The sequence below is a fragment of the Neltuma alba genome, unplaced genomic scaffold, assembly GCF_004799145.2.
Source record: "Neltuma alba isolate B1F8T4 unplaced genomic scaffold, ASM479914v2 tig00008085_pilon, whole genome shotgun sequence".
In the NCBI taxonomy this organism is placed as follows: Eukaryota; Viridiplantae; Streptophyta; class Magnoliopsida; order Fabales; family Fabaceae; genus Neltuma; species Neltuma alba.
In genome coordinates this window covers 87,969-113,708 of record NW_021634942.1, presented here as the reverse complement: position 1 = coordinate 113,708, position 25,740 = coordinate 87,969, and the positions used below count along the sequence as shown (strand labels likewise).

At 36.9% G+C, this 25,740-nt stretch overlaps 4 protein-coding genes across 4 annotated transcripts; 2 read left to right on the top strand and 2 right to left on the bottom strand.

The window, feature by feature from the left end:
• Window positions 1–2,004: 2,004 nt before the first annotated feature.
• LOC114753701 (ACT domain-containing protein ACR2-like) lies at window positions 2,005–4,117 on the top strand. The gene is made up of 7 exons (XM_028942406.1): window positions 2,005–2,075; window positions 2,184–2,235; window positions 2,334–2,448; window positions 2,545–2,612; window positions 2,775–3,449; window positions 3,561–3,665; window positions 3,764–4,117. Exons 1-7 carry the CDS (start codon window positions 2,005–2,007, stop codon window positions 4,115–4,117), a joined length of 1,440 nt encoding a protein of 479 aa, XP_028798239.1.
• Window positions 4,118–5,679: 1,562 nt separating this feature from the next.
• On the bottom strand, window positions 5,680–8,712 carry LOC114753700 (probable glycosyltransferase At5g25310). The gene is made up of 4 exons (XM_028942405.1): window positions 8,467–8,712; window positions 8,058–8,239; window positions 6,710–7,061; window positions 5,680–6,500 (listed from the first exon to the last, which is right to left on the bottom strand). Exons 1-4 carry the CDS (start codon window positions 8,710–8,712, stop codon window positions 5,835–5,837), a joined length of 1,446 nt encoding a protein of 481 aa, XP_028798238.1. The 3' UTR covers window positions 5,680–5,834.
• A 3,902-nt stretch (window positions 8,713–12,614) lies between these two features.
• On the bottom strand, window positions 12,615–18,240 carry LOC114753709 (probable sucrose-phosphate synthase 1). The gene is made up of 13 exons (XM_028942420.1): window positions 18,052–18,240; window positions 17,851–17,940; window positions 17,363–17,604; window positions 17,104–17,167; window positions 16,310–17,008; window positions 16,101–16,205; window positions 15,835–15,966; window positions 15,564–15,740; window positions 15,195–15,248; window positions 15,044–15,106; window positions 13,973–14,920; window positions 13,715–13,842; window positions 12,615–12,888 (listed from the first exon to the last, which is right to left on the bottom strand). Exons 1-13 carry the CDS (start codon window positions 18,238–18,240, stop codon window positions 12,615–12,617), a joined length of 3,165 nt encoding a protein of 1,054 aa, XP_028798253.1.
• A 1,278-nt stretch (window positions 18,241–19,518) lies between these two features.
• LOC114753693 (synaptotagmin-4-like) lies at window positions 19,519–24,861 on the top strand. Its single transcript, XM_028942394.1, has 13 exons — window positions 19,519–19,623; window positions 19,758–19,878; window positions 19,989–20,035; window positions 20,156–20,276; window positions 20,445–20,572; window positions 21,480–21,581; window positions 21,726–21,800; window positions 22,311–22,390; window positions 23,270–23,420; window positions 23,509–23,739; window positions 23,913–24,182; window positions 24,417–24,530; window positions 24,712–24,861. Exons 1-13 carry the CDS (start codon window positions 19,519–19,521, stop codon window positions 24,859–24,861), a joined length of 1,695 nt encoding a protein of 564 aa, XP_028798227.1.
• The last annotated feature ends 879 nt before the right edge of the window (window positions 24,862–25,740 follow it).

Below are 25,740 nucleotides of genomic sequence, written 5' to 3'. Positions count from 1 at the left end.
TTACCCTCTATTGTAATAATTTCTGCCGACCTGTCAACAATTTTGTGGATGAATCTAGCCGAATTGTTAACCCTTTTTCTAGACTCACTGTGCGAGCTAGGATTGCAAACTTAATGCCTATGATTTAATACTAATTCACCGGACATTTTGGATAATTACATATCATGACAAAATCATGGGATCAACACGTTTCTTGAAATAATATTTGCGTGTTTTCTTTTGGCCCCATTGACCATAAATAATATAGCGTGTTTGAAAGTTGTAATAACCTGCTACTGATAGGCGGTATCTTTCCAGAAAAATTATCCCACTGCTGGAAGAAGCCTCCATTCTCATCTGTTATCAACACTTTCCCAAAGCAAAAGAAAAGGCTTCCCATGTAAGGGAAAGAAATCAGAAAGACCAACGTGATTTGGATTCGAAGTGCTCAACGGTACGTTCACACTAAGAAGAAACTATAACACAAGAAGTCTCGTAATTTATGCAATATCTTCTGTCTTTAATATAAGAACTTGTTTAAATTTTATTTTGATCCTAAATATAAGATTCTAATTTACTTTGTCTCTCATCTTTATCCATTTTTTTCAAAATAGTACTTAGAATAATAGTAGTTTTAGATAATATACTTGATTAACAAAGATATTTTAGAAAAAAAATAATACTATTTATTACAAATAACTAATTTAATTAATTTTTTTAATCTATTCAAATTAATTCACTAACTCTTACGTTAAGGACCGGAAGTAGTACTATTCATTATTCAAATTAATTGGACACTACAGAATGAAATTAATAAGCCGGCAAAAAGAGAATGAAATTTACATCTTAAATAGATTTTGTCGTTTAGTTTTATACCAGAAATAAAAATTAATAACTTATTTTGTTCTAACTAATTAATAGTTAGTAAAATTTATATAAAATTAACGTGCATCAGCCTGATACTTTGGACATATTAACAGTAGAGATGGATATACATGGAGAAATTGTGGGAAGAAGAAGGAATTAACTACAAAACGTGGTGGTGGAATATAATGATGATGCATGTCTCATTTGACTTTGCATACGTGTCCGTTTCTTGCCGTTCCCAACTTGGTCTCAAATTTTCTTCGATCCATTCTCTTCCACATATTTGGGTCACTTGATTTAACCTAATCATGGTGATCATCATCTTCTATTTCTCCCTCCTTTGTTATTAATATACATGACAGACTGCAATGGTTGGCGTTGTTCTTGGTACACGACCTTTCTGTTTCGAGAGAGAGAGAACTCACATTTTGATTCTTCTCTCTCATCTCATCCAGCTCGATCCACATTTTTCTTTTTTGGCATTGCTGGATTGGTTATTATAAGCTGGGCTTCTCAAGCCCCACCCCCTCACGTAAGCTCATTCCCAGTTTTTGAGTCTTCAATTTATCACATCCTCATGCATTAACTTCTTCTCTTTCTTCTTTGTAATGTTCACATTCCTTTCGAAATCCACGCAGTTCATTGATCCTTTCATCCTTTCGTCACCATCCTTACCATCTTCTTCGTTTATCGAAAACCTAGTTTATTTATTATAGCAATAGCCTAATGCTTTCTCTACATATTTTTAACGCAATGGCATACCCCTGTTAATCTAATGCATTATGCTGCATCTGGAACAGAATTGAAGCCGAGGGAGAAACAAGCGTATTTGCAATTTTATGGCGGAAAAAAGAGCTTGTACATTTTGACATGGCTGAGAATCTCTCTAAACAATGAAGTATATTTATATATTGATGACTTCTTGCTCATATATATTGCATCAGAATCAGAAAGATTATGAGATAACATCTTTTTCATGACTTTCATAAACCCGTAGATCAATCTATATATTCCTCTTATATTCTTTTCTTCTCCGCAAAATGCGTCCAGCCACCAAACTAGAAATTTAAAGTACTCCATATAATCTCTGTCTGCATTAGAAGAAGAGAGCGACTGTTTAACACATGCATGCTGTTTCGTATCTAATTGAATTGCAGCATGAAGAAAGTTTGTTGGCCTTACTTTGATCCTGAGTTTGATACTCTCCTAGAAAGGATAAATGGTCCCACGTAAGTGTTTCCTCTTTTTCAACCCTTCAAATTTCAATCTTCTGTCCTAGCTCCAAAAACAGATAATTAAATCAGACGTACATTTGTTTCTCTGCCTGTACCTTGCAGTTGTAGAGTCACCATCGACAATGAAAACATAGAGGATTGTACCGTAGTAAAGGTAAGGAGAAGATCATAGTGGAAAATGCAGCAGTAAATGATATTTTATTGAGTCCCTGGTTCGGCATTTGATTAAACAATGGTTAATGATGTGTGTAGGTGGATAGCGTAAACAAGCAGGGTCTCCTCCTAGAAGTGGTGCAAGTTTTAACGGATATGAACCTTCAAATCTGCAAGAGCTATATTTCATCTGATGCTGACTGGTTCATGGATGGTAAACTACTTTCTTAATTATCCCTTGTTAATAGAGTTTCATGAATAATGTCTCCACTTCTAAATTCTAATTTGCAGTTCATGGAAAAATTTGCAGTGTTTCATGTTAGAGATGAACATGGCAACAAACTAACGGACCAGACACTCATTAATGATATCCAGCAGGTACTGCAATTCCCTTAAGCTCGCTCTTCAGTCCTATATATAGTTCAGAATAAGAGTCATAAAAAGTCCGTATGATGCATGTATTTGACAATATGTAATTTTTTTTGGCATGCTATATGTATATGTATTTGTGTGAAGTGAAAGTATATATGGATCAAACAGGCCATAGGAAGATCAAGGGGATCTCCACATTCGATAAAGGCCTATTCCAGTAAGGTTTTCCCTAATTACTTTCATCCAAACGAGCACACCGCCATCGAAATGACCGGTGCCGACCACCCCGGTCTATTTTCGGAGATCTCTGCCGCCCTGGCCGACCTCCATTGCAACATCGACGAGGCTCATGCTTGGACCCACAACGCCAGATTAGCCTGCGTCGCCTACATCTCCGATCAATCCACACATTCCCCGATCGAAGACCCTCGGCGCCTCGCTTACATCGAAGATCGCCTCGCCACTGTCCTTCGCGCCACCACCAACCCTAATAGCTCGTGCGCCAACCAGCAAGAGGTGAAGACGGCGGAATTCCGTGGCGGACAAGGCACCATGACCACCGTGGAACGGAGGTTGCACCAACTCATGCTTTCCGTTAGGGATTTCGAAACGCCGTTAGGTCTGACGACGACAACGACGGCAGCAATGCCGAGTGATGGGGAAGAGGTGAGAAGAAAAAGAATGGTGAGAATTGAAAGCTGCAAGCAAAAAGGATATTCGATAGTGAGCATAGAGTGCAAGGATCGACCCAGGCTCATGTTCGACACTGTCTGCACTCTCACCGACATGCAGTACGTCATCTTCCATGCTTCTATCAGTTCCCACAAAGGCTATGCCTTTCAGGTATATGAAAACAACTCTCATATATATATATATATATATATAAACACACATTTGCGTCTGATGCATGCATGTTCATATATGATTCTATACGTACTCTCAAATATAATACAGGAGTATTTCATTCGGCATATAGATGGGTATGCTTTGAGTACAGAAAGCGAGAAGGAAAGAGTGGCCAAATGCTTAGAGGCAGCAATAGAACGCCGTGTTTGTGAGGTTAGAGAATTGCTGATCAGCCACCGTTATTCTCAGTTTGGTTGAAGACTAAACTAATTAACTTCATTCATTTGTGTGTTGGTGGACGTGAAAATTAGGGAGTTCGGGTGGAGTTGTGTGCAGAGAACAGAGTTGGGATGCTATCGGACATAACGAGGATGCTGAGAGAGAACGGGTTAGCTGTGGTTCGAGCAGACGTAGAGACGCATGGAGAGAAGTCTGTGAATGCTTTCTATGTGAGAGACGTATCTGGAAATTATGAGGTTGATATTGACTATTTTGTTCAGTCTGTGAGGAGGGAGATGGGTCCTACGGTGCTTCACATAAACAATAATATTCGTCATGCTGCTTCCAATAGTGACGACGACACCCCTCTCTCCTTTGGACATAAGCTCAGATCTCACATTGAACGTCTCTCTCATGCCTTGTTCATCTTATCAACTCATCACTAGCCAGCAGCTAAGATCTTTCCCATCTTCTTTGCTTCGATTCCTCCATCAAAACCCTCTCTGCCTTGTATTCCTCTGTAAATAATAGTAGCCAGTTTCTATACCTTAATTTCTGTCTCTGGCATCAAAACGTCACTTTGTCAGAAACCCTAAAATTGTCCCATTACATCATCAAAACGTGTATATTTATCCAATTTGTGGGCGAGTGCTCACTCTTATGCTCGAAAGCACGATCAAACATATATTGGACTTTAAAAAAAGGGCACGTTAAGTAATTAGTTGCTGTGATCTATCGCCCTAAGCCAAAGTTTCCTTCTTATGGTCAAATTCTGTAAACTTTTTAATCAGGCATACATACCTGATTAGGTTATGCAATTTCCATGGGTTAGCATGGAAAGGAAAGTGTAGATAAATTGTGATTGATTCAGGTTTGACAAATTCGATGTACATATTGTATGTATAATATATAGATATAATTATATGCATATAATTCTTAATTCTCTGTTTTTCTTTGTTTTCTGACCGCCATATTCTGAACCCGGGTAGCTTAGCACAAATAAGCGCACAAGTCAGCTGGTAATTCCACTCCCTCCCTCTCTCTCTATATACTACCTTCGGTTGTTAATATAACACCTAGTTGGACTTTTATTTTGATTCTAAATATAAGGACCCAAATCTATCTTGTTTCTCATATTTATGTATTTTTTCCCAAAATAGTCTTTCTAGTAATGGTAGTTTTAGCCAATAAACTTGATTAATGAGGATATCTTAGGAAAGAACATCCATTTATTACAAATAACTAACTTAACTTATTTTCTTAATCTACCCAAATTAATCACCTAGTTTTTATATTTAGGATCGAAGGTGATTTTTTTTAACCCACACCGAACAATATGCGGTGTGCTTTTGGTGTAATATTAATTCTTCATAAAAATAAAAATGACATAAAAAGAAGTTGAAAATTACAATATTTCAATTCAGGTACCTAAGAATTCAAAAAGAGCAAGTGGTGTCTGATGTGGTATTTTATAAATATAGTCAAATGACTAAAATGCTCTTATATAAGATTTTTTAACAAAAAAAGCTATCAAATTTGTCATTATCAGTATGTTTCTTGTCATTAATTGTTCAATACTTATATTGTCAGTTCACAACTGATTAATAAATAACTTATCATTGCCAATACAATTTTTGTCATTCACTGTTTAACACTTGTTATTGATAGTTCACAATTTATTAATAAACTTTTTTATACAATTAATGATCATATAGTAGTTTGCTTTTCATTAGCATTTATTTTTTTAATAAAAGATAACCTCTCTTGCAGAACACTTTTTTATTGATCATTAGGGTGCTTAATTTATGTGAATTGAAGAATCTAATCGAATATTTTTTATGATAAAATTTAAATTCTTAGATCAGACATCTCTCAATACTCTATAATATTTCCAGTGCGCGCGGACACATATATTGCACTGGAATTGAAGATTTAGAGGATGCTTCAAAAGAAATGGGTAAGTACGTATACGTACTAGCTCTATAGGTTATACTAATCCAAATATTCAGTTATGAGAATTGGTCGACAACTTCACAAGCACAAAACTTATATTCTCTTCTACACGGGAATTAGTGGGTGCCTGTCTGAGACCGATCGAGGCCAGAAAACTAAATTACGTACTAGCTTACAGCAAACTTGATGGGTAAGCGTGCGTGGAAAAGTCTATGCGAGCCCCACATTTAATCTCCTTAGCCATATTGAATGCAGGATCATATGAAAGACGTCATGTCTTCTAGCAGGGTGATTCAAAGTAAAATGCTTCCTAACAGCCCTTACTCCCTGCTTGAGCTTCCTGTATTTGTGCTCTGGGATTGCACTGAGTATCTCCTTCAACCTTGGAATATCTGAAACTTCCATCAGCACTGAAAATGACTCCCATCTCAGTACATCGCTAAACGGCAACACATAATACTGCGATAGGATAACCGGCACACATTCGGCATAGATTGCCTCCACGATTCTAGGGCTAGCTACTTCATACCCACTTGGACAAAGACAAAACTTGGAGCTGAGCATGAAGGAATAGTAATCTAGGCCTTTGGGAAGGTATTCGTAGACTTGAAGATCCTTGGCACGGTTCCTCCAGTGATGGAGAAGGATGGGACGGATTGGACCGTGCAGTCCGCCGGCAAAAAAGGCTAGATGGGGACGCGTAGCATTGTCCGGTGGGGGTGCAAGGAGTTTAGGTGATACTTCGCCGCCGTAAAGATGGATTTCTGGCAGGCTTACATCTTTTTGAGGGTTGAAGCCTTCGCTAGTGTTAGCATTGCACAAGACCCTGATGGAGTTGTTGTAGAGGAAAGGATCGCCCTCTGATGCATGAGGACCCTGCAGAATTATACGGAAAATTAACAAAAAGCTAAAGGAGAGAAGTAAATATATTGGCCCTCCCCATAATATATTACCATCAACAATTCAGCAATATACTTAATTTATATATGTGGGCAAAAAAAAAAACTGAAATAAATCTATGTCGACTCCTGAGTTGAAAAATAAATTAAATATAGGTTTGTATATGTAAAAGGAACAAAACTAACCCAATCATGACAGGCGAGCATGAAGTGGTCAGCACCATGAGTTCTATTCCAGTGAGGGTGCCTAGTAGACACCACTCTCACATAATCGGATACAAACCGCCTTAAAGGATCGAGGTCTTTCGTGGGAGGGGTATAGAGGTACTTGACCATCCAGGTCACACTAAATGGCAGGAAATACACGTGAGCGGCATCGGGATCATTGGTCCTGAACGTTCCAACTCCTTGTTCCATCTCATGGAGGAACCTTCCTTCAATTGAGTATATGTCTTTACACGGACCGTAGTGAACAAATGGAGGTTCCCCTTCTTGGTAAACGTACACCTTGAATCTTTTCTCCATCTCCAAATAGCTCCTGGAATAACTCGTTAATATGTAATGAATCAACATACACACACACACACACGGAGCTATTACTTTATTTTAATTTATTGAATTGCTGATCACTTTGTTCAATTAATTATTTAACTTTTACATATATACTAGGGAGTATGTAACATCTTGAGGGATTGTTCAAGCCAAAAAAACGTGCTGAGGGATTTTCTTTTGGCTTTGATTATAGACTATTTAATATTACTCCGAGGTACAGCATCAGATTTGCATTCATTAAAGGTGTCGATTAATATATTGAAAGTAATAACATTTGAGGGGGAAAGGGTGGCTGATCTTAATTGAAGGCAAATTATAATGACAAGATCAAGATTTCAGTTACGTATCAAGTACTTATCATGGTTCTCGTGATAGGAATCATGTGGCTGAACAAGTGTGAAGTGACCACAACTATATATGCTAGTCACACCATCCAATTGTTTTAATAAGTATTTTCGATTTTTCGGTACAAGTTTTAATGAATACTCCATATAGCATAAAGCGGCTTTTAACAGAAGCTCTATTTGAACTTCGAACTCTCGAACGAATGAATGCTAGCGCACTACGCAGCTCCTAACGTCTTGTAGAAGAAAAGGAATTACGCCATCATAAGAGACAAATTAAAATTTATCCAAGAAAAAAAAAATCAAAAGTAAGACATCGTTAGATGAAAATTTCAGTGGCGGTGACTTATTAACAAAGCAGTGAATACAAGCCCTCGACTATTTAATCAATTTCTTCTTCTAATGATAGTTATGTGACTGTGCCTGAAAAAGTAAGTGCAGAGTCCTTGATAAGTGAATGTGTCCTTGATAGTTATTTTTGATATGTTTAGATTTGAAAAATGAGCGCTACTAGCTATTTCTCTCGAATAGTACAAGTTCTATATTTTAATTTTTAATTAAATAAATAATTAAAAAAAGCTAAAACAAAAGGGATAAAATGTGAAGGGAAAAAAAAAAAAATGGTGCGGACGGCTTACTGATGAAATAAGCGCGGGTTGCGATATATGTCTCCGGAGGAAATGTAATCGTCACCGCCGTTGTCCGTGGACACCGAAGAGAGATTGCTTCTCCTATCAGCTAATGCCCTGCGAATCGAGGCTCTTGCTCCGGCGAGTGCTCTTTCGAGTTTTTGTTCTCTGCTTAGGACTTTTTTCGTATTCTGTTACATACATTCCGTCAATTATAATCAGAGACGGAGATTCAGACAATATAAAGAGCAACAAATTCCACCGTAACTGATAGACAAGTCATAAATAAATTAAACTTACCTACTAAGAAGATTGAAAACTAAATCAAAGCAAAATGAAAAGGAGAATAAAAATCAGAGAGAGAGCATCAATCAATGCGTAAGTAAACACTCCAGCGGAGAACGTGAGTGAAACATACGGCTACTATTGGGAAACTATATTTGCTCCGGTGAAGATCATCTCCATGTCCGTCGAGAACAACAGCTTGGAGTACTTTTTCACTGGAAACCGAGAATTGAACTTGACCAATTTGCACTTTACTTCGATACAAGCCGTCGAACGAGATTAGATTAAAGAACTGGGCCGGAAGAAGCTTAACGACGATGATGGATATGGCAAGCAGCCAGTAAATCGCCAAGAAAAGGAGTCTATAAGAAATTTTCATTGTGTTTCTTTCTGAAGAAGTTCGCAGTGTTTGTTGTGTGGGGGAAAATGAGGAGTGATGAATGTGCAGAAATATAAAGCATGGGAAGTGTAATGATGAAGGGCGGCATGGAGCTAATTAACTGTGTGTTTCCGGCACACTCTATTTTTAGGAGCTTCAGCCACACTCAAACTCTATTATGAGCTCGGAATGGAAAGTGTGAACTAGTGTGACACGCAATGACGTATTTAACCTTCTGGATGTCATTTTAAATGACAATCCTGTCCCTGCAGGTGAACCAGAAACGTGATCAGATTTGCATCATTCATGCTTGTCTAACAAGAGCGCTAACTTCCCCTCCCGCCAAAAAGTCATGACATCCAAACTTGAACGCGAAGGCCTCTTGATAAGTGTTATTCTTCGAAGTCATTTTAAAATTTAGTTTTTCAAAAAACACGTACACGTCTTTTGTTCGGTCAAAAAAAAAAAAGGAAAAAGAAGTTTTAATTTCCAGGTGGGCAGTCCAAAAAAAAAATCTTGGGGGAAAACCATTAATAGTCTTCTAAATAATTTTCCAGAAAAAATTCCTGCCAAAACAAAATCATCAAATTTTTTCCCCTTATTTCGACTATTTTTCCCTTTGGTTTCCATAGCGAGCGAAATTATTAGTGGCTTTTGTACTGGTGGTAAAATATTAATTTACTACCATATTTTTTAAAAAAATATTTATTATTTCAAGTGAAGACACAAATACTGTTTCTATCTGTGTTTTTTTATGTTCTTAATTTTATTGCGCGTCGAAGCTCTGTTAAATATGTCAAGCCAAAGAAAACCACCTTAAGAGTAAATCATTTTTAATTTGTTTTTTCCCCCTCAAACTAACCATGTGATATTTACTATTATTGACTAATTTGAATTCAAGCGAAGTTTGAACATCAATTATTGAGAAATTAACTATCCCAATATAATATAATTATACTATTTCCATACACAAGAGTTAAATTTAATATCTTACTCAATCCAATTGCTGTTTATAGGTTTTTATTATCTTTGATTGACATGAACAGTGCTCCATGTTATGATGTTTTACTCAGACAGCATGAATGGGAGGATCTATAGATTTCCTTTTTCTCCAGAAAAGGGATTAACATGCGTAGGATTAACGTATAAAACATCATATTAAATTAAATATCCATATCAAATTGAATTTTTTTCCTTTTCTTCTTTTTGTTTATTTTCACGGCTAAATTTAAATACTTAGCGAAATAACAGATCTGGTCAAATTGTCCAAACGCTAATTAACTTTAAATCCTTATACAACAAAAATTTAGTTTTTTTTTTTTTTTGGGTTAAAACCTAAACGTATTAGAGAGTATATTATGTATGCTATATGTAAAAAACATGGCAAGACAAGGGTGAGGTAAAACTCACTTTTTTTTTTTTTGAGCCGTTGATATTCTTTATAAAAGAAAAGGAACAAGATAATCAAAGTTGTAAACCATTATAGATATAATTACTTATTAGCCGTTATTTTTTTCATATTCAAACTAATACGCCTCAAATTTTTAAATCCACGGATATACTACATTACATGTATGAATGCACCGGGGTTTCACGTAAAAAAACTTAAATACGGAAAAGATTTAAAAAAATAATATTTACAAGGCAAATTTAATAATGCATGTTTACAAGTTAAATTTTCATATTTACAAGTTGTATCATTTGCAAGTTGAACTTAATTACAAAACTTTAAAAAAACAAATAGCCGGTCCCTCTGAAATACATGCTTGAATTAATTTGTAATGGAGGACAAGTCATTCATTAATCGGCACTGAGGTGAATAATGGAATAAAAGAATGGGAAAAAAACTTGTCCATCATACCAAAGTGGAGGCAATCACTAATTGGTTCCTAACTCTCAGATTATGTTTTATACTACCTCCGGTCCTTAATATAAGATCCTGTTTGACTTTTATTTTGGTCCTAAATATCCCCAATCTACTTTTTCTCTCATATTTATACATTTTTTTCCAAAGTAGCCCTTTTAACAATGATAGTTCTAGTCAATACACTTGATTAGCAAGGATATTTTAGGAAAGACAACACCTATTTAAAAAAAATAACTAACTTAACTTATTTCATTAATCTCCTGAAATTAGTCAACGGGCTCTTATAATTAGGACCAGAGGTAGTATTAAGGAGTAGAGGAGTACCTTCACGTTATAACCACTGTTTGATAGACAATTTTAACTAAACAGCATCAGATTTTGCAGCCACATTTGCGCGCGATAGATATCAGGACCATACTCATCATTACGTAGTATATTGTTAGTTCAATATGAGAAGCTTCAGGCCTTCCCTCCCCCCCCCCCCCCAAAAATTTTTTTTTTTTGATTGCACTGTTAATTCGATCAAAAGAAATGTAAGGTTGGGTTCATACGTATGCTTCAAGTCTTCTGAGGGAAAAAGCTCTGGTTTCCCACCATCCTTAGGATTTGCCAATCATTGGGGTGCCTTATCATCCTTACTCCGCAAAATTGGCAGCATGGTAGGGTGGAAGTCGAAATGGAAATTGGGACTTGAATTCTATTTAATATAAAAGGTAGGGACTTGCTTTCCAACATTAAGACAATAATGTTACCAATAAGTGTTAGACCAAGTGAAAGAGATTTGGATACCTTAAATATTATGTCATAAGTTCAATTTTTGGAGTGGTGTGTATGAATAAAAAAAATATTGTTAGGAAAGGTCCACATTACAATGCCTGACATTATCTCCAGAAAATTACTTTCTTACTGTTCGGGTGAGAGGATGCTTTTGTCAGCAACAAAAAATTAAGACAGTAATGTTTGGTATGTAAAAACTACTTTTATATAGAAATGATATAATTAAGTGCATTTCTCTATCTTTTTGAAAATACTTTAATACATATTAAACATTGCATAACGTTTTCATGAAATGCATGAAACACAATATTTTCGTTAAAATTGCATACACTTCCCTTATTTATTTATTTATCTTAAAGCAAAAGTGATTGAGGCGCGCCTCTCAAATCGGAATCACTGGAATTTGAAAAAAGCACATTTTTGCAACGTGATTATATGTTAATAATTATGTAAAATGACGATGGCAAAGAAAATAATTATATAAAATAAACTGTAAGTTTATATTTGCAATTTTTTGGGTTAGTTTAATTATATAGCTTCATAAAAATATTAAAACAAATTGAATTTAGTCTACAAAAATTTATAATTTAATTTTAAAATTTGAATAAAATATTTTAAAATATTAAAAAAAAAAAAGGGGAGGTTGGCGCCAACCCACCTGAGGCGGGCCCAGGTTAACATAAAGTGTGGTCTTTTGCAGCCCGCTTATTCTAGTCTTGTAGCAAACCACTGGATATCCATTGCCTATCCTCGATGTTAAAAGTCCGCACCATAACGGTAATCCAAACATCGAAAAAAGAAAGCGAGAGAAGAGCACTGAGGAACAAAGAAATTCCTCCAACTGCAGAATCATTATTAAAGGAGAAAGCAAATGGGATGGGATGATAATGAAACACCATCAGCAAACCCTATGGCTCAATGAATGACGGCGCTTTCTGCCAAAGATACTTGGCTTGGAAGCTAACTACTATTGAGTACGAGCTTCTTACAACGAAATGTATTTTGGGCCAGAGAGGCCCATGGCTAGTAGCCCATAAAGCAGCCACTCTCTTCAGAGGCTTGGCTATTTGTATTTATGTATGATTTACTCGTATCATAATTGAGAAAGAAGCTCAGTTCAGTTGATTGTGAGTTTTTTCCTGTGATATTCATGTTCTCTTCGAGTTTCTGGCAAGCCATCTGCACACGTGAAGGCATATTTCAACGCTGATTATTACATGAGAAGTTGCTCAAGTAGGCGGCAGATGAAACATCTGGCCTATTGGCAAATGATCCCCAGTTTCTTCAGTGACGCACGTATGTCATCGATATCCTTTATTTCAGCCTGCACGACACTGGCACTTTCCTGAGGTAGAACATCTTCGAGTGGATAACTTCTGCCATCATGAAGCTTACGCGCACCGTTACCATAACCCTTTAGAATCACAGTTTTGTGGATCCCTCCAACCAATCCTTCATAGTCGGTGTCTCCACATTCTCCGACAAATACCACGGCATTAGACAAATCCATTCCCCAACGGACATAGAGGTACCTTCAGAGGATGATGACCGCCATTATCAGAAAAAAGAACACTACGAGTCATGAATAAATTGGTAATCCAAGATAGAGACGCACGCACGTGGGTGTGTGTGTGTATAATGCTGATAACATGCTTAATAAACAGGCTAGGTAAAGTTTGGTATCGTGTTTAATCAAATTTATGATCATAGGCTCCCTGTCTCATTTGTAAAGAACAAGATGCTTTAACATATTAACATGAGTATGAACGTATTGTTAGCTTGTTCAGTATCATTATTGGTTGTCCACTTCATCCGATAATAACTCTTGTTTTCAAGTTAGGACAGAAGATAACAAGACAATTTTGTGCGTCACTTTACATGTCAACATCCTCATTTACCCATATGCCTCTTTAGTTTCTGTATTATTTACCTAAAAAATTTTGATAATCATCTGCAATTTTCAGCTGGAACTGTCATTTAATTTTCAAACAGCAATCACCGCTGGAAACAGAAAGATTAATGAAGACAAGTCACTAAGCTTTAGTCTAGAGATCCACATCAAATATCATAGTGTTCTAAAGTGATGTATTTCACAAAGATGTCATCGGCTTCAAGGCAATCTCTAATTTTAAATAGTACGCACAGGAGATCTAACAGTAGAGGGTTCTCAGTGAGCTGTTTATAAAACATTGGCTGAAATCTTCACTAATAGGGAATGGTGAAGCGCGAACCGAATTATCCTTTATACATAGTTTGACCCTCAATTCATCAACTTAGGTAGCCATTAGGAAAAATAACATGAATAAACTGGATAAAAGAGAAAAGCAAGATTGATTGACTGATTTCACATCTATATACCTGAGTGCTTGGCACCTGGAAGCTAAGACAGGAATGACGTTCAACCTTGTCCCATTTTGACAATATATAACATTGCAACGAAGAGCTTGGATCCTCAATAGCTTCCGAAGTTCCCTAACTGGAGGAAGCTGTCATTGTAGAATAGTAACCAAACTTGTCAGGCCGTTAACAAAAACTTAACAAGGATAGATATGCTTAAGCACTGGTACTTTATCATGTGACAAACCAAACATGCCACCATAGAGTAAGGAACGTTACCAATGTTGGGTCTTTCACTTTAAACGCATAGCAATGTGCAGTTGATCCTGCTTCGTCTTCAGAGATTACAAGTTCTTCTTTCCTCTTATCATTGATTGAAGAAACCCAACGAACCAATGTCTTTCTTAGATCCTCTCCACCCCATCGATAATCTGTGTGAGATTGATAATGTGAATCTACAACAAAAGGAAGTCCAGTAGAACTCTTCTCTGAGGTTGCAGATGGATAATAGAGTTCACCACCACTGTTACATATTAAAACATCAAAATCTGATGGCTTAAAATTTCCTGATGCTATAAGAGAGTTTATCTCCGTTATTGTCAAGGAAGTTGACAATATGAATCCAATCATGCCAGCATTCCTGTCCTTCAGCACTGCCTTCATAATTTTATTGAGAATTCCAAGAATTTCTGGTATGTCATCACAAGCAATTAGAAAAACGTATTTCCTCCTTCTCAGTGACAGAGACTTGCTAAGTGCATTAATGTCTTCTTTATTCATTGTCCCTACTTTTCGTGTGCTGTCAACGACGTTCTTTAACGATGTCAACGCAGCATGCTCTCTCTTGCTCTTTCCACTGACAGTATTTTGTTTGGGGATATCTAAAGCATTATCAAGGTTTACACTTTCTTCAGTTTTTCCACCGTCCAGTGAAATCTTTAGGTCCAGTGATAGATCATTCACATCTTGCGAGGAATCACGAGGTGAATCTGATTCTGAACCTTCATCTTCAGCATCACTTTGCTGCCATTTCGGCTGTTTTGGTCTCAAAGTAGCTATTCGAGCTAAGTAAGTCTTACAGTGCTCTGGCCAAGAGAAAAGGTGAATATTTTTTAGCCCATTCTGCCGGCACTTTGCCCAAAGTTGTTTATCAGAGACAAGCTTAAAAAGAGCATCAGCAATGGCTTGTTGATCATGAGGGTCAATTAGAAGACCATTGTCGAGAACCTGGAATAATCAAACAAATCAGTCGCTATTCATCAACAAGTTATTATGAAGCTGCAGTGTATTCGATTTTTGAGGGAATTTGTATTTTCTAAATTCTATAAAGGTCGCATCAGATTGACAAACCCGATGGATATCAACAGGGCCACCGTTTTTTGTTGCAACAATAGGCAAACCATGAGCTGCCGCCTGGGAACAAGAACCTTGAATTAGAATTTTTCTACTGGTTCATTTCTTAAAAACAAACAGAAACTGCAATGAGGGTTAAGAGAAGTACCTCAATCAAAGTAAGCCCAAATGGCTCAATAAAAGCTGGATTAATGAAAACACCCTACAAATATTTCCAAGAGTAGAGTGAATATATCATGTGAAATATCAGGCGCTGTCAAGTTATGCAGCAACTTGTCAGAGGATTTTAGTTGAATCATGTAGCATTAGATTACCCTGTAATTGGTAACACTAAGCAATATGTTGATAACAATTTACAATGTACTAGTAACAGTTAACTAGTGCATTTGTAACCAGCTACTGATGACATCTAAGCGGATTTATTAGCACCTTGAGAAACCATTATTGACTGAACATCAGTAACTACAGGATACGCATTGATTTATATCTAAGCTCTATTTGATGAACAGTCTAAAACCTTGGATCTTGCAGCAAGACGATAGATATCAGGAACCTCAGACTGCTTGTGGTGTTTAGGGTATGCCACTTGACCATATAGATCATATTTGTCTATTAACCTAAGGATTGAAAAGAGCACAGAAGCATTTGTTGTAGACATTTCTTCAATGTCATCTCGATTTCCCATTATCAGTGTCTGAAACAGCAGAGCAGTATAGGATTAAAAAGAAACAACTATGAATAAAAAACATTGGACAAAATAAGCAGTGGTAGCTCAGAATTGAGCGTACAAGGTTTGCTAACTCCCTGAGAGGGCGACATTCTCCAAATGCTTTGACGAGAGTAGTCAGATTTTTTTTGGGGTCTGGCCGGGCAAGTGCGAGTATCATAGGCTTGCGAGGATTGGAGAAGAAACGCATGATCTGGTAAATCAATCGGTGGTAATGACAACAGAAAAAATATAAATCTATTATATAGAGAACAGATTTTCTTTTTCAATCGTTAAAAAGAGTAGCTACATGTTATCACCAATCCAAAGTAAAGGAGTAGCTTTGACCTCAGACCAAATTGGTGAGTCATGAGCAGATTTATCTTCGTTCTTTTCTCCTTCATCCAAATCGGGTGGAACGATATGATTGAGTTCCATTCCGGGTGGAATCACCTTGGCATATATGATAGTTTATTTTAGAACATGTCGAACTTTAGTTAAGAAAATATATCCAATCGTAAAGATTGATAAAAGAGAAGGTTCATCTTGATACTTACAACCATACGAGGCATAAACCTGCCATGACAGCTTACACCCCTTTTCATCCTCGCTCTCAATTTGCTTTCTAGGACGGGATCGAAGCCATCATAAAGACGCCATTGCTCCTCAATCTCCTGTCTTGTGCTGGTTATGACAATTTCAGAAACATCGAGGGTTAAATCCTCTGCTTCTATTCGCCGCATTATTTTGTAGGTAGCATTAATTTCTTCTCTTGAGTGCCTTCCTTGTTTTAGAAGTTGGTCAAGCTTATCTCGTCCCAGTGAATGGCCAGTGAAGATCATAGGAACATTTAAAGATCCAGATAAAAGAGCTGCAGAGTCACCCGCATCAGCGTAATGTCCATGAATAGCAGCTGGCCAGACTGGTTCACCAACACCAACATGTTCACTCAGAACTTTAGACATTTGGATAATGTGCTTCATTGCATCGTCAACGAACTCAGGTATATACGGCCAAAGGCGTTCTTTTGGTATATACTTATCTTTTGGGCCAAATGGTATACGGACTATATATGCCCCGCTACATCCCCCACGCTCCTGATGTGAGTTGTCTGAACCTCTTGGATTCAGCATTTCTATTGGCTCACGATAGCTACGGTCTACATCAGGAGCTGATACTTGTCTTGTTAGTAAGTCTACCCTATAAACACCTGGCATCATTCCTAATGCCCTCGCAAGTTCTACGACGTACTTCACCTGAATGTGAGAAAGTTCAAAATTAGTTGGCAATTAATATATTAGAAAAGGAGGAAGCCAGCTGCAAAGAAACAACCCCCAAATCCAACATTTACCTGACCTCCAGTGTCAGAATCACGACCTAATTCCATGTTTTCCCCTCGTATCAAGCCATGAAGGCTGTATGACGAATATTTGAATCCCGCTCGTTAGATATCAATAAATACAACTGTTGATGTGAAATATACAATAAGCTATGGAATGGAACATCAATATGAATATATTGTTTGCGGTTATGAATAAGCTAGTGATTTCACTCACTATAGACCGTTATACAATCCTTTGAGGAGCTACTACAAGAGTTTACGTACGTGCCTGATTAAAACGATGTAGAGTTTCTTCTCCTTGTGCTGTCTAACCCAGTTCTCCATCGCATCAATAGAATTGACCCTAGGCAATCTTCCTCTAATGCTATCAGCACGAGCTGGAAGTTCACCTAAAGCATCCCCTTTCTCTCCTTCCGATAGGTCTTCTGACATGTCAGCAGCTGCTTCTCTGTGTGCTTTTTCCCGTTCAAGACGACGCCTAGCACGATACCGGGCCTCATCTGCTTCGACCTGGTAAAGAAATCAGAGGAATAGATGACAACCTCATCAGTCTATGGTGAACGAATTGTGATCAGGAATGTTTAAACTGTAACAACATTCTGGTTTCATGGCGTTCATTTGACAAGCAAATAGAGACAATGTGTGAGGCTCCATTCTGATGTTGAATTTGACATATGATACTGGATGGCCTCAGGTAGCCAGTGAAGATCATGGCAGACATTTGAGTGAATGTGAAGAAAAAAAAAGGCAGAGCACCTGCTTCTTCTTGCGCGCCAAATTCCAAATCCTCCAGCTCATGTTCTCCATTCTGGTGTTCCTCTCCTCAGTCCCACCCATCGACGCAGCCTTAACAAAATTCAAAAAATAATAATAAAAAAGAGAGCAAGACATACATATAGGAGCATGCATATATTTGGCTAGATCAATGGATAGAGGGGACTGGTAAAGTGAACGTACTCGAATCCACGAACGATGGAGATCGGTCTCATCGAATCCAGTGATGACCTCTTCGACGAAGAAGCGGGTGGGGTTGAAGCGACCTCTTTCTCGGAGCAGCAGAGATGATTTTACTTTATCACGGTCGATCCCAGGCCCAACATCAAGAATCGCCTCCAAGTAGCTATTTATCCAATCGTTTCCTGCCATTAGGCTCCAGAACAGAAATATTCACGTAGAACAGAACCGATACACTTGAGCAACAAGCAGACGACAAATACAAAAATGTGCGTGCCGAGCTGTTGTAGTTTCACAAGTGCATAGAACATAGATGCATGAGAATAATGACGAGTGGTGCTGAAGAAGTGAAAGTGGATCGATCAGGCGGGGATGATGATCTACGAGAACGTCCACGTTCCAAGCTCTGCGACTTCTCTGGAAAGGTTTCGGGGACCGTGACTCGTGTTTTTAGATTTCTCGTGGATCGCTCCTATTTTACTGCTTTGACTGAGTTCCTACTCCGTTTATAGTGTTGGCCTTTCGATTTTATGCCGTTACCATAAACAACCAGTCCAACAGTATTATTTTCACATGGTTCCTAGTTTATTTATTTATTTTGCCATAAATATGGTTGAGTCGCATCATTTATAGTTAATTATTATTAATACTATAGTTTTTCTAAAATGTGCATAAGTTTGAAAAAAAATTCTCTAGAGAATGGCATATGAGCACTTGCTCACCTCTTATTATTGGCCATGAAGTATTTGTTTGTCTTTGTTCTTTTGTGTCAGTGCAGATGTCAACCATTTGATATATTCCTCCGATTTTTAATATAAGACTCATTTAATTAATTTGATTAGGTTAAAGAAGTTAAGTTAGTTAATTATAAGAAAAATGACACATTTTTCATAAAACACCATAATCATTTTTCTTAATATCATCTTTTTCTCTTCTACTTGATTATGATTGATGAAGTATCTATAAGGGTAATTTAGAAAAAAATTAATAAATATGAGAAATGAGTTTTATATTTAGAAGCAAAACCAATTCTAGAATTGGGTCTTATATTAAAGACCAGAAGAGTATATGATTTGTCACTTGAAAAGAAATTTTTTTACATTATAGAACACAAAGAAACACAGTGAGGAGACAATTAAAAGATTTTTTTAAAAAAAAATTCAGTGCCACACCGGAAGGAGAGGGGCAACATTAAAGCAATTATTTCAGAATGTCCCGCCAAAACACTCGCGCGGCATAACTAACTTGGCGACCCTCCTAGGGGCCAAAAACAAAAAGGAACTTTGCAGACCTCTCCCTCCCTTCCCCGCGTCGTCCCTCTGTTCGAGCAAAATGCCTGACAAGTAGATGTGAACTCTCTTCTCCATCACCCACTATACCATATTTGAGCTAAAGAAGTACAGCATCTATCGACGCAGAAATAGGATTTGTGGTTTCCGCATTTGCTAGCGTCTCTGCAACATTTTTAAAATGGGCTTCTTCAGCGGCATTTTCTTTGGTATCTTATTTGGCGTCGGAATTATCGTCGCTTTTGCACGTTATGAAGCTAGCCGATCAAAGCGTCGCTCTGAGTTGGTATTTTCCTGATACCTTGTTTTCATGATTTTGAACCATCATCGTCATTATTATTATTGTTGTTATTATTTTGGCTTCAGGGATAACTTCTGACTCCTTTTTTTGGTTTTTCCCCCCCTTTTGAACGCTTTCAGGCGAAGACGGTCGCTGCTTTTGCAAGAATGACAGTGGAGGATTCCAGAAAAATTCTGCCTCCTCAGTTCTATCCACCATGGGTGGTTTTCACACAGCGGCAGAAGTTACATTCATCTTATTGTCTATATAATCTCATTCATTGCGCCTTACATTTTTATCTGGATGGTCTCCGATAATCTTTTGGCCAGTAACCTGGGCTCTGATATTTATTCTTCATCAAATGCAGTTAGATTGGCTTAACACCCAACTTGCGAAGATGTGGCCCTTTGTTGATGAGGTACTTCCATTTTTAAGTTTTCATCATAAGGAATCTCATTCGATCCCTTGGGTTGTCGGATATTGAATTCTTGTGACCGGAAAATATCGTTATCAAACTATTTGCGGTGATATGGCGTAGGCAGCATCGGAGTTGATAAGATCCAACGTGGAACCCATTCTTGAACAACATACGCCAGCTATCTTAGATTCACTCACGTTCTCTAAATTGACCCTTGGAACTGTTGCTCCGCAATTTACAGGTTAGTTTTGTCCCCGACATCATTGAACTTGTTCTTGTATGTAATAGAATAGGTCCCATGACGCTCATGACCAAGCTAAACAGAGAGAACATGTAAAGAAGTTGGTCTGATGTACTCGTTTCCGGAAATTTTCTGCTGATGATGATGTAAATTACTGGAAATATGCAGGAATTGCTATTCTTGAAGAAGAAAGCGGGCGTGATAAAGTGACCATGGAGTTAGAGATGAAATGGGATGGCAATCCAAATATCGTACTTGACATTAACACTCATATAGGGGTTGCACTACCAGTGCAGGTAATTAGTATATTTTTCCAACTGCATGTTTTTGGCATGCTCATTATTTTGTGTAAAGGTTTCATTTATTGTCCTTTTGCTGTAGAGCATGAAGACCAATCCCAAGACAATAACGAATTAACGATGATCTAGAGATAGGGAAAATATTTTAACCAAATCTTATCTTTTGAAAATTATCAACTTACAACTACAGTGGATTATATAAATTTGTATAGTTATTAATCAGATGTATATATCTTATTCATCTCGTACTTCAAATGTATCTACTAGGCGTGGTGTAGTAATGAGGGGTGCGGGTATTCAATGATGTAGTGGGAAAAATATATATATAAATGTTGGTCCAAAGCAACAACTAACATGATTAGATAGGAAACATGCATGCGTTGGTCATCAGAGTCTGTATGACTGAATGCTTGTCTCAGACATTCAGATGAATCCTTCTCAATCAATTGCTCACGAGATAAAGCTGGTAAATTGGGCAAGCTACATGTATCCTATAAATGGAGAAGGGAAATACCAACGGATAACACATGTAAAGGACTTTCCATCAATGGCCTAACAGGCATAATTCACCCATAATGGTCCACCATACCTATTTAACATTCATTTTGCTTAGCCCATATAGACAAATTTGTGTCTCTATTTGGAGAGAAATGTTAATATAAACAACGCATACACACACACATTCATTTTCGTCTCTGTTTGCTCATCCCTATCTCTAGGCATCTTCACACTGTAATTTTTATCAGAAAAAAAAAATACATAATTTTCATTGATTGACATTGATGTGTTTGACCGTGAAATTCAGTCTGCTTGTGAGATCATTAGAGACTTTGCATCGGTCATCATTTCTTGTAAGGCATTCCTTATTCTTCGCTTGCTCTTTCCTGGCAACTTGTTCGTATAGGTAAAAGATCTTGCATTCACTGGAGTTTTCAGGTTGATCTTCAGCCCGCTAGTAGACGAGTTTCCTGCATTTGGAGCTGTTTGTTATTCCTTGTTTCAAAAGGTGAGCCATACTACGTTGTGACTTAATGCCTTCGGGAGGAAATGAGAATATAAAACAATGGGAAAGTGAATTAAAATGTGAGAAATTGAAAATTAATGCAACTGATTAAAAGTTTAAATCGGTTTCTTTGTTTGCCATCTGCAGAAAGATCTGGATTTCACTCTCAAGGTTATTGGTGGTGATATTTCAAGTATCCCAGGGGTAGCTGATGCTATAGAGGTATAAGCCAAATACATCTTTAAAGTCTGTCTTTCAATAACAAGGCAGCGTTGTGACTTTTCATCTATTTTAACAATATAATTTAATGGTTTGATCACTTGAATGATTGAAAAACTTACTCGTTGATCTAATTTTCAATCAAGATGTTACTCCTTTTTACTTTGTCTTCATTTTTTTCCAGATATTCGGTCAGTTGGTTCTTAAAGCTACCTTAATGTTTCATTATATAAATGCATCTATGTATTATGAAGTGTGACTCCTTAAATGTTTATGCTGCAAGCGGAACTAAATTTTAATGTATCACGACTTCTAAAAATAATCTCTTGATAGAACCTAGTTGCCAACTAAAAGTAACAAGATCCAAAGATACGAATATATACAGCTGCCGTTCAATCCTTAATCATTTATGAAAGTTAGGCAGTTTAATCTTGCATTGCACTGCCAATGACCCTTTAACTCATACAATACTCTTGAATGTATGACAACATTTTCTATCATTTGACTATTCAGGAGACAATTAAGGATGCTATCGAAGATTCTATAACTTGGCCAGTGCGCAATATTGTACCAATTATACCAGGAGATTATAGGTATGTAAAAACTTGTTTATAAGAAGAGGGAAATTATGCATAAAAATATTGGCAGCAGTTTAGAGTAAGTTACCTTCTTTCCTAAGTAGGACATATCTTGTAATCATGATTGCTCTCCCGCCAAGATTCAAAGGAATGCCTTCAAAGTGAGCATACTACGCTAGTTCAAGAAATTGTGGGGTCTATCGCTTGAAAAACGACATGAAAGGGTAATGAGAAAACCTTTATGAATAGATGTTCAAATTTCTTCAATTCTGCGTTGGAGTCAAAAAGATAAATACCAACAAGAGAAGAAAGAGTGAGCCTTTGAGAGAAGGAGGGAGAGGGAGAGGAAGAGGGATTTTAGTATTTAATTAATACTAAGGATGTCACAGTATGCCAATATAATCTTTGTCCTTCCCGTGAGAACTATGGTGAGATGCTATATAATTTTCCACGATATGGTGGAATTTTGTGGGAACATGACATACCATTCTTTTGGCAATTACGCAGAAATAATGACTTTACCAACTTCTAAACATGCATCATGACTCGGCACATTTTACATGACATAAAGTTGACATGACTCAACATATTTTTTATGATATAAGATTCTAACATGACTAAAACTAGAATCTCTTTATTCAAAGTAAATTTTATTGAAGTAGGAAATGTCACATAAATTGCATATTATTTAACAGAGGCAAAAAAAAACGTTGTACAGGGTTGTTTTTAAGTTTTCATTTCATCTTTATTTTTATATATTTGTTTTGTAAATTCATCAAAAGTACCCTGCATATTCCTGTGGATAATTTGATCGATTTTGCTTTGAGCTCAACATGGAAAAGGTTTTTGTTATTTTTACATTTTGGTGATTATGACTTATTTCTATCTTGTCAGTCACCTGGAGCTGAAAGCGCAAGGAACACTAGAAGTAAGACTGGTGCAAGCGAAGGGGCTAACAAATAAAGAACTGATAGGCAAATCCGATCCTTTTGCAAAATTATTTATACGTCCACTTCGTGACAGAACCAAACAAAGTAAAACAATCGTAAGTCAACCTTCCCCTGTGGAAGCTTCGTTGATTGATTGATTAATTAATTTTGGTTGCTCATAAACCAGTGGTTGGATATCTTCAGAATAATGACTTGAATCCAGTTTGGAACGAGCACTTCGAGTTTATTGTTGAAGATCCTAATTCACAGAGCTTCACGGTACGAATTTTTGATGATGATGGCCTTCAAAATGCGGAGTTCTTAGGCGCAGCCCAAGTGCAGTTACGGGAACTTGAACCTGGTAAAGTCAAGGAAATATGGTTAAAGCTGGTCAAGGAATTGGGGGTCCAAAGAGATAACAAATACAGGGGTGAGGTAAGAATTACATCTCACTAGCGTCTTCATAATGTATTCGTCTGGACATTGAGCTGATTAACAGATATAAAATATTGTATTTGTGATGTGTAAATGTGCGAGTTGTACATTAATATTTCATATAACATATTCTTGAGTTTCTAATCCTCTTACATTATACCTGCCCTTCATAGGTGCATTTGGAGCTCTTGTACATCCCAATTGGCCTGGACAACTACTTTAGCAACACTTTAAACCCAGATTACTCGTTAACCACTTATGAGAAGACCCTTAAGGATAAGGTTGATGACGATGCTGCACCGAAGAAAAATGTCATTGTTAGAGGGGTGCTTTCTGTGACAGTTATATCAGCTGAAGACTTACCCGTAGTGGACCTCATGGGGAAGGCTGACCCTTTCGTAGTCCTTTCGTTGAAAAAATCAGACAGAAAACACAAAACCAGGGTAATACTCAGCTCATTCAACAACGAAATAAGAATAAGTAAATTGTTGAACTGATAATTTTGAAGTAATTTTTGAATTAATGTAAATTGGTTATCACAAGGGTGATTAAAATGTTTTTTTCATTTTGAATCGAGCGGAGAATGTGTCACATTGATATTGATTTCGTTTATAAATTAAGATGATATAGTTTCTCTGTAGTTATTGGTCACAGTACATTAACGGTGGTACTTTCAGGTTGTAAACGAATGTCTAAACCCAGTGTGGAATCAAACGTTTGACTTTGTTGTGGAGGATGCGTTACATGACTTGCTAATTGTTGAAGTCTGGGATCATGATACTTTTGGGAAGGTGATTTCTCTTGACGCTGCCATCCTAATGTTGTTTCTTTTAAGGTTCTTCTAATTGGATCTCCACCTCTTGCGTTCCTCGGAATAATATAATGATCAGTTTGCCATCTTCATTTTATGCTGCAAATTTATGAAAATCAGTATCACATATAAGAGATAAGTGAAATGTATGGATCTTGCAGGAGAAAATTGGGAGAGTGATCTTGACATTCACTAGGATCATCTTGAAAGGCGAACTTCAGGACACTTTTGCCTTAAATGGTTCTTCATCTGGAAAGATCTCGCTGCATTTCAAGTGGAAACCACAGCATAAGAAGCGGGATCAATCATAGACTTCTGATATTTCACAAAATAAAGTTACGCTTATGGTTGTTATTTCATTTTTCTCACCTCTGTCCCTGTTTTGACTTTTGAGGATTCTTGACTCAGCAACCGACATTTGTTACGGCTATTTGGCTGTTGTGATTAGTAAATCATCAAAACTTCGAAACTCTGGAGCTCACCATGAATATATACATGGCTAAAGTTCGACATTGTTTTTTATTCCAATATTATTGAACATGTTCAGTTCTTTATTTTTTAAAGAAGCTATGTTGATTTTAATTTTCGGTTTTGTCAAGCTATATAATTGTTTATTATGTTACGATCTTATTAATTTTTTTAATATGAGTTTAAGTCGAATACGATGCTTCTAAAATCATGTATGAAAAAGCAGAAAAAGTTAGAGAATCTGAACTTCAAATACGTTTTGTCATGTTACGCCACTTTTGTTTACCAAAAAAAAAATCGTAAATTTGGCTAAAGGTGTAAACTAGCTATGTTTACAATTGGACATCGAGAGTGGAGGATTTTATATGCATTGAGTTTCATTAAATTTCAGGAGATAAATGCTCATACTAATTTGAAGATGGATGTTTATATGCATTTGGAGGATTTAATATGAATTTTAATTGAAGATCTCTTCTCTTCACCTTTGTAAGAGATGTGTGTTCCGTTGGTTTTGATATTGAATATTTCACAAAAGGAAAATATTTCCGTTCTCCAGTGGTGTTCTATTTTAAGAAATCTCTTTTTAATTAGTTGTTGTTGTAATCATTTCTCTGCATATGGGTTTGTTGCTGATTTAAGTGGGTTAACGACACAAAACATAAATGGAGGCTGAGATGGGCCAGCCACTTCCCACTAGCCTCGTTATAGGACCAGGAGCTGAG

Coding starts and splice junctions, on each gene's coding strand:
- LOC114753700 (XM_028942405.1), bottom strand. CDS start 8,712: ATGAAAATTTCTTATAGACTCCTTTTCTTGGCGATTTACTGGCTGCTT. Junction 8,240..8,466: donor ATAGTTTCCCAATAGTAGCC/GTATGTTTCACT, acceptor TGTATGTAACAG/AATACGAAAAAAGTCCTAAG. Junction 6,501..6,709: donor TGCTCGCCTGTCATGATTGG/GTTAGTTTTGTT, acceptor ATAATTCTGCAG/GGTCCTCATGCATCAGAGGG.
- LOC114753709 (XM_028942420.1), bottom strand. CDS start 18,240: ATGGCAGGAAACGATTGGATAAATAGCTACTTGGAGGCGATTCTTGAT. Junction 17,605..17,850: donor TGGCGCGCAAGAAGAAGCAG/GTGCTCTGCCTT, acceptor TTTCTTTACCAG/GTCGAAGCAGATGAGGCCCG. Junction 15,249..15,563: donor GTCTTGCTGCAAGATCCAAG/GTTTTAGACTGT, acceptor AAATATTTGTAG/GGTGTTTTCATTAATCCAGC.
- LOC114753701 (XM_028942406.1), top strand. CDS start 2,005: ATGAAGAAAGTTTGTTGGCCTTACTTTGATCCTGAGTTTGATACTCTC. Junction 2,236..2,333: donor AGGATTGTACCGTAGTAAAG/GTAAGGAGAAGA, acceptor TGATGTGTGTAG/GTGGATAGCGTAAACAAGCA. Junction 2,613..2,774: donor TCATTAATGATATCCAGCAG/GTACTGCAATTC, acceptor TGGATCAAACAG/GCCATAGGAAGATCAAGGGG.
- LOC114753693 (XM_028942394.1), top strand. CDS start 19,519: ATGGGCTTCTTCAGCGGCATTTTCTTTGGTATCTTATTTGGCGTCGGA. Junction 19,879..19,988: donor GAAGTTACATTCATCTTATT/GTCTATATAATC, acceptor AAATGCAGTTAG/ATTGGCTTAACACCCAACTT. Junction 23,740..23,912: donor ATAACAAATACAGGGGTGAG/GTAAGAATTACA, acceptor TGCCCTTCATAG/GTGCATTTGGAGCTCTTGTA.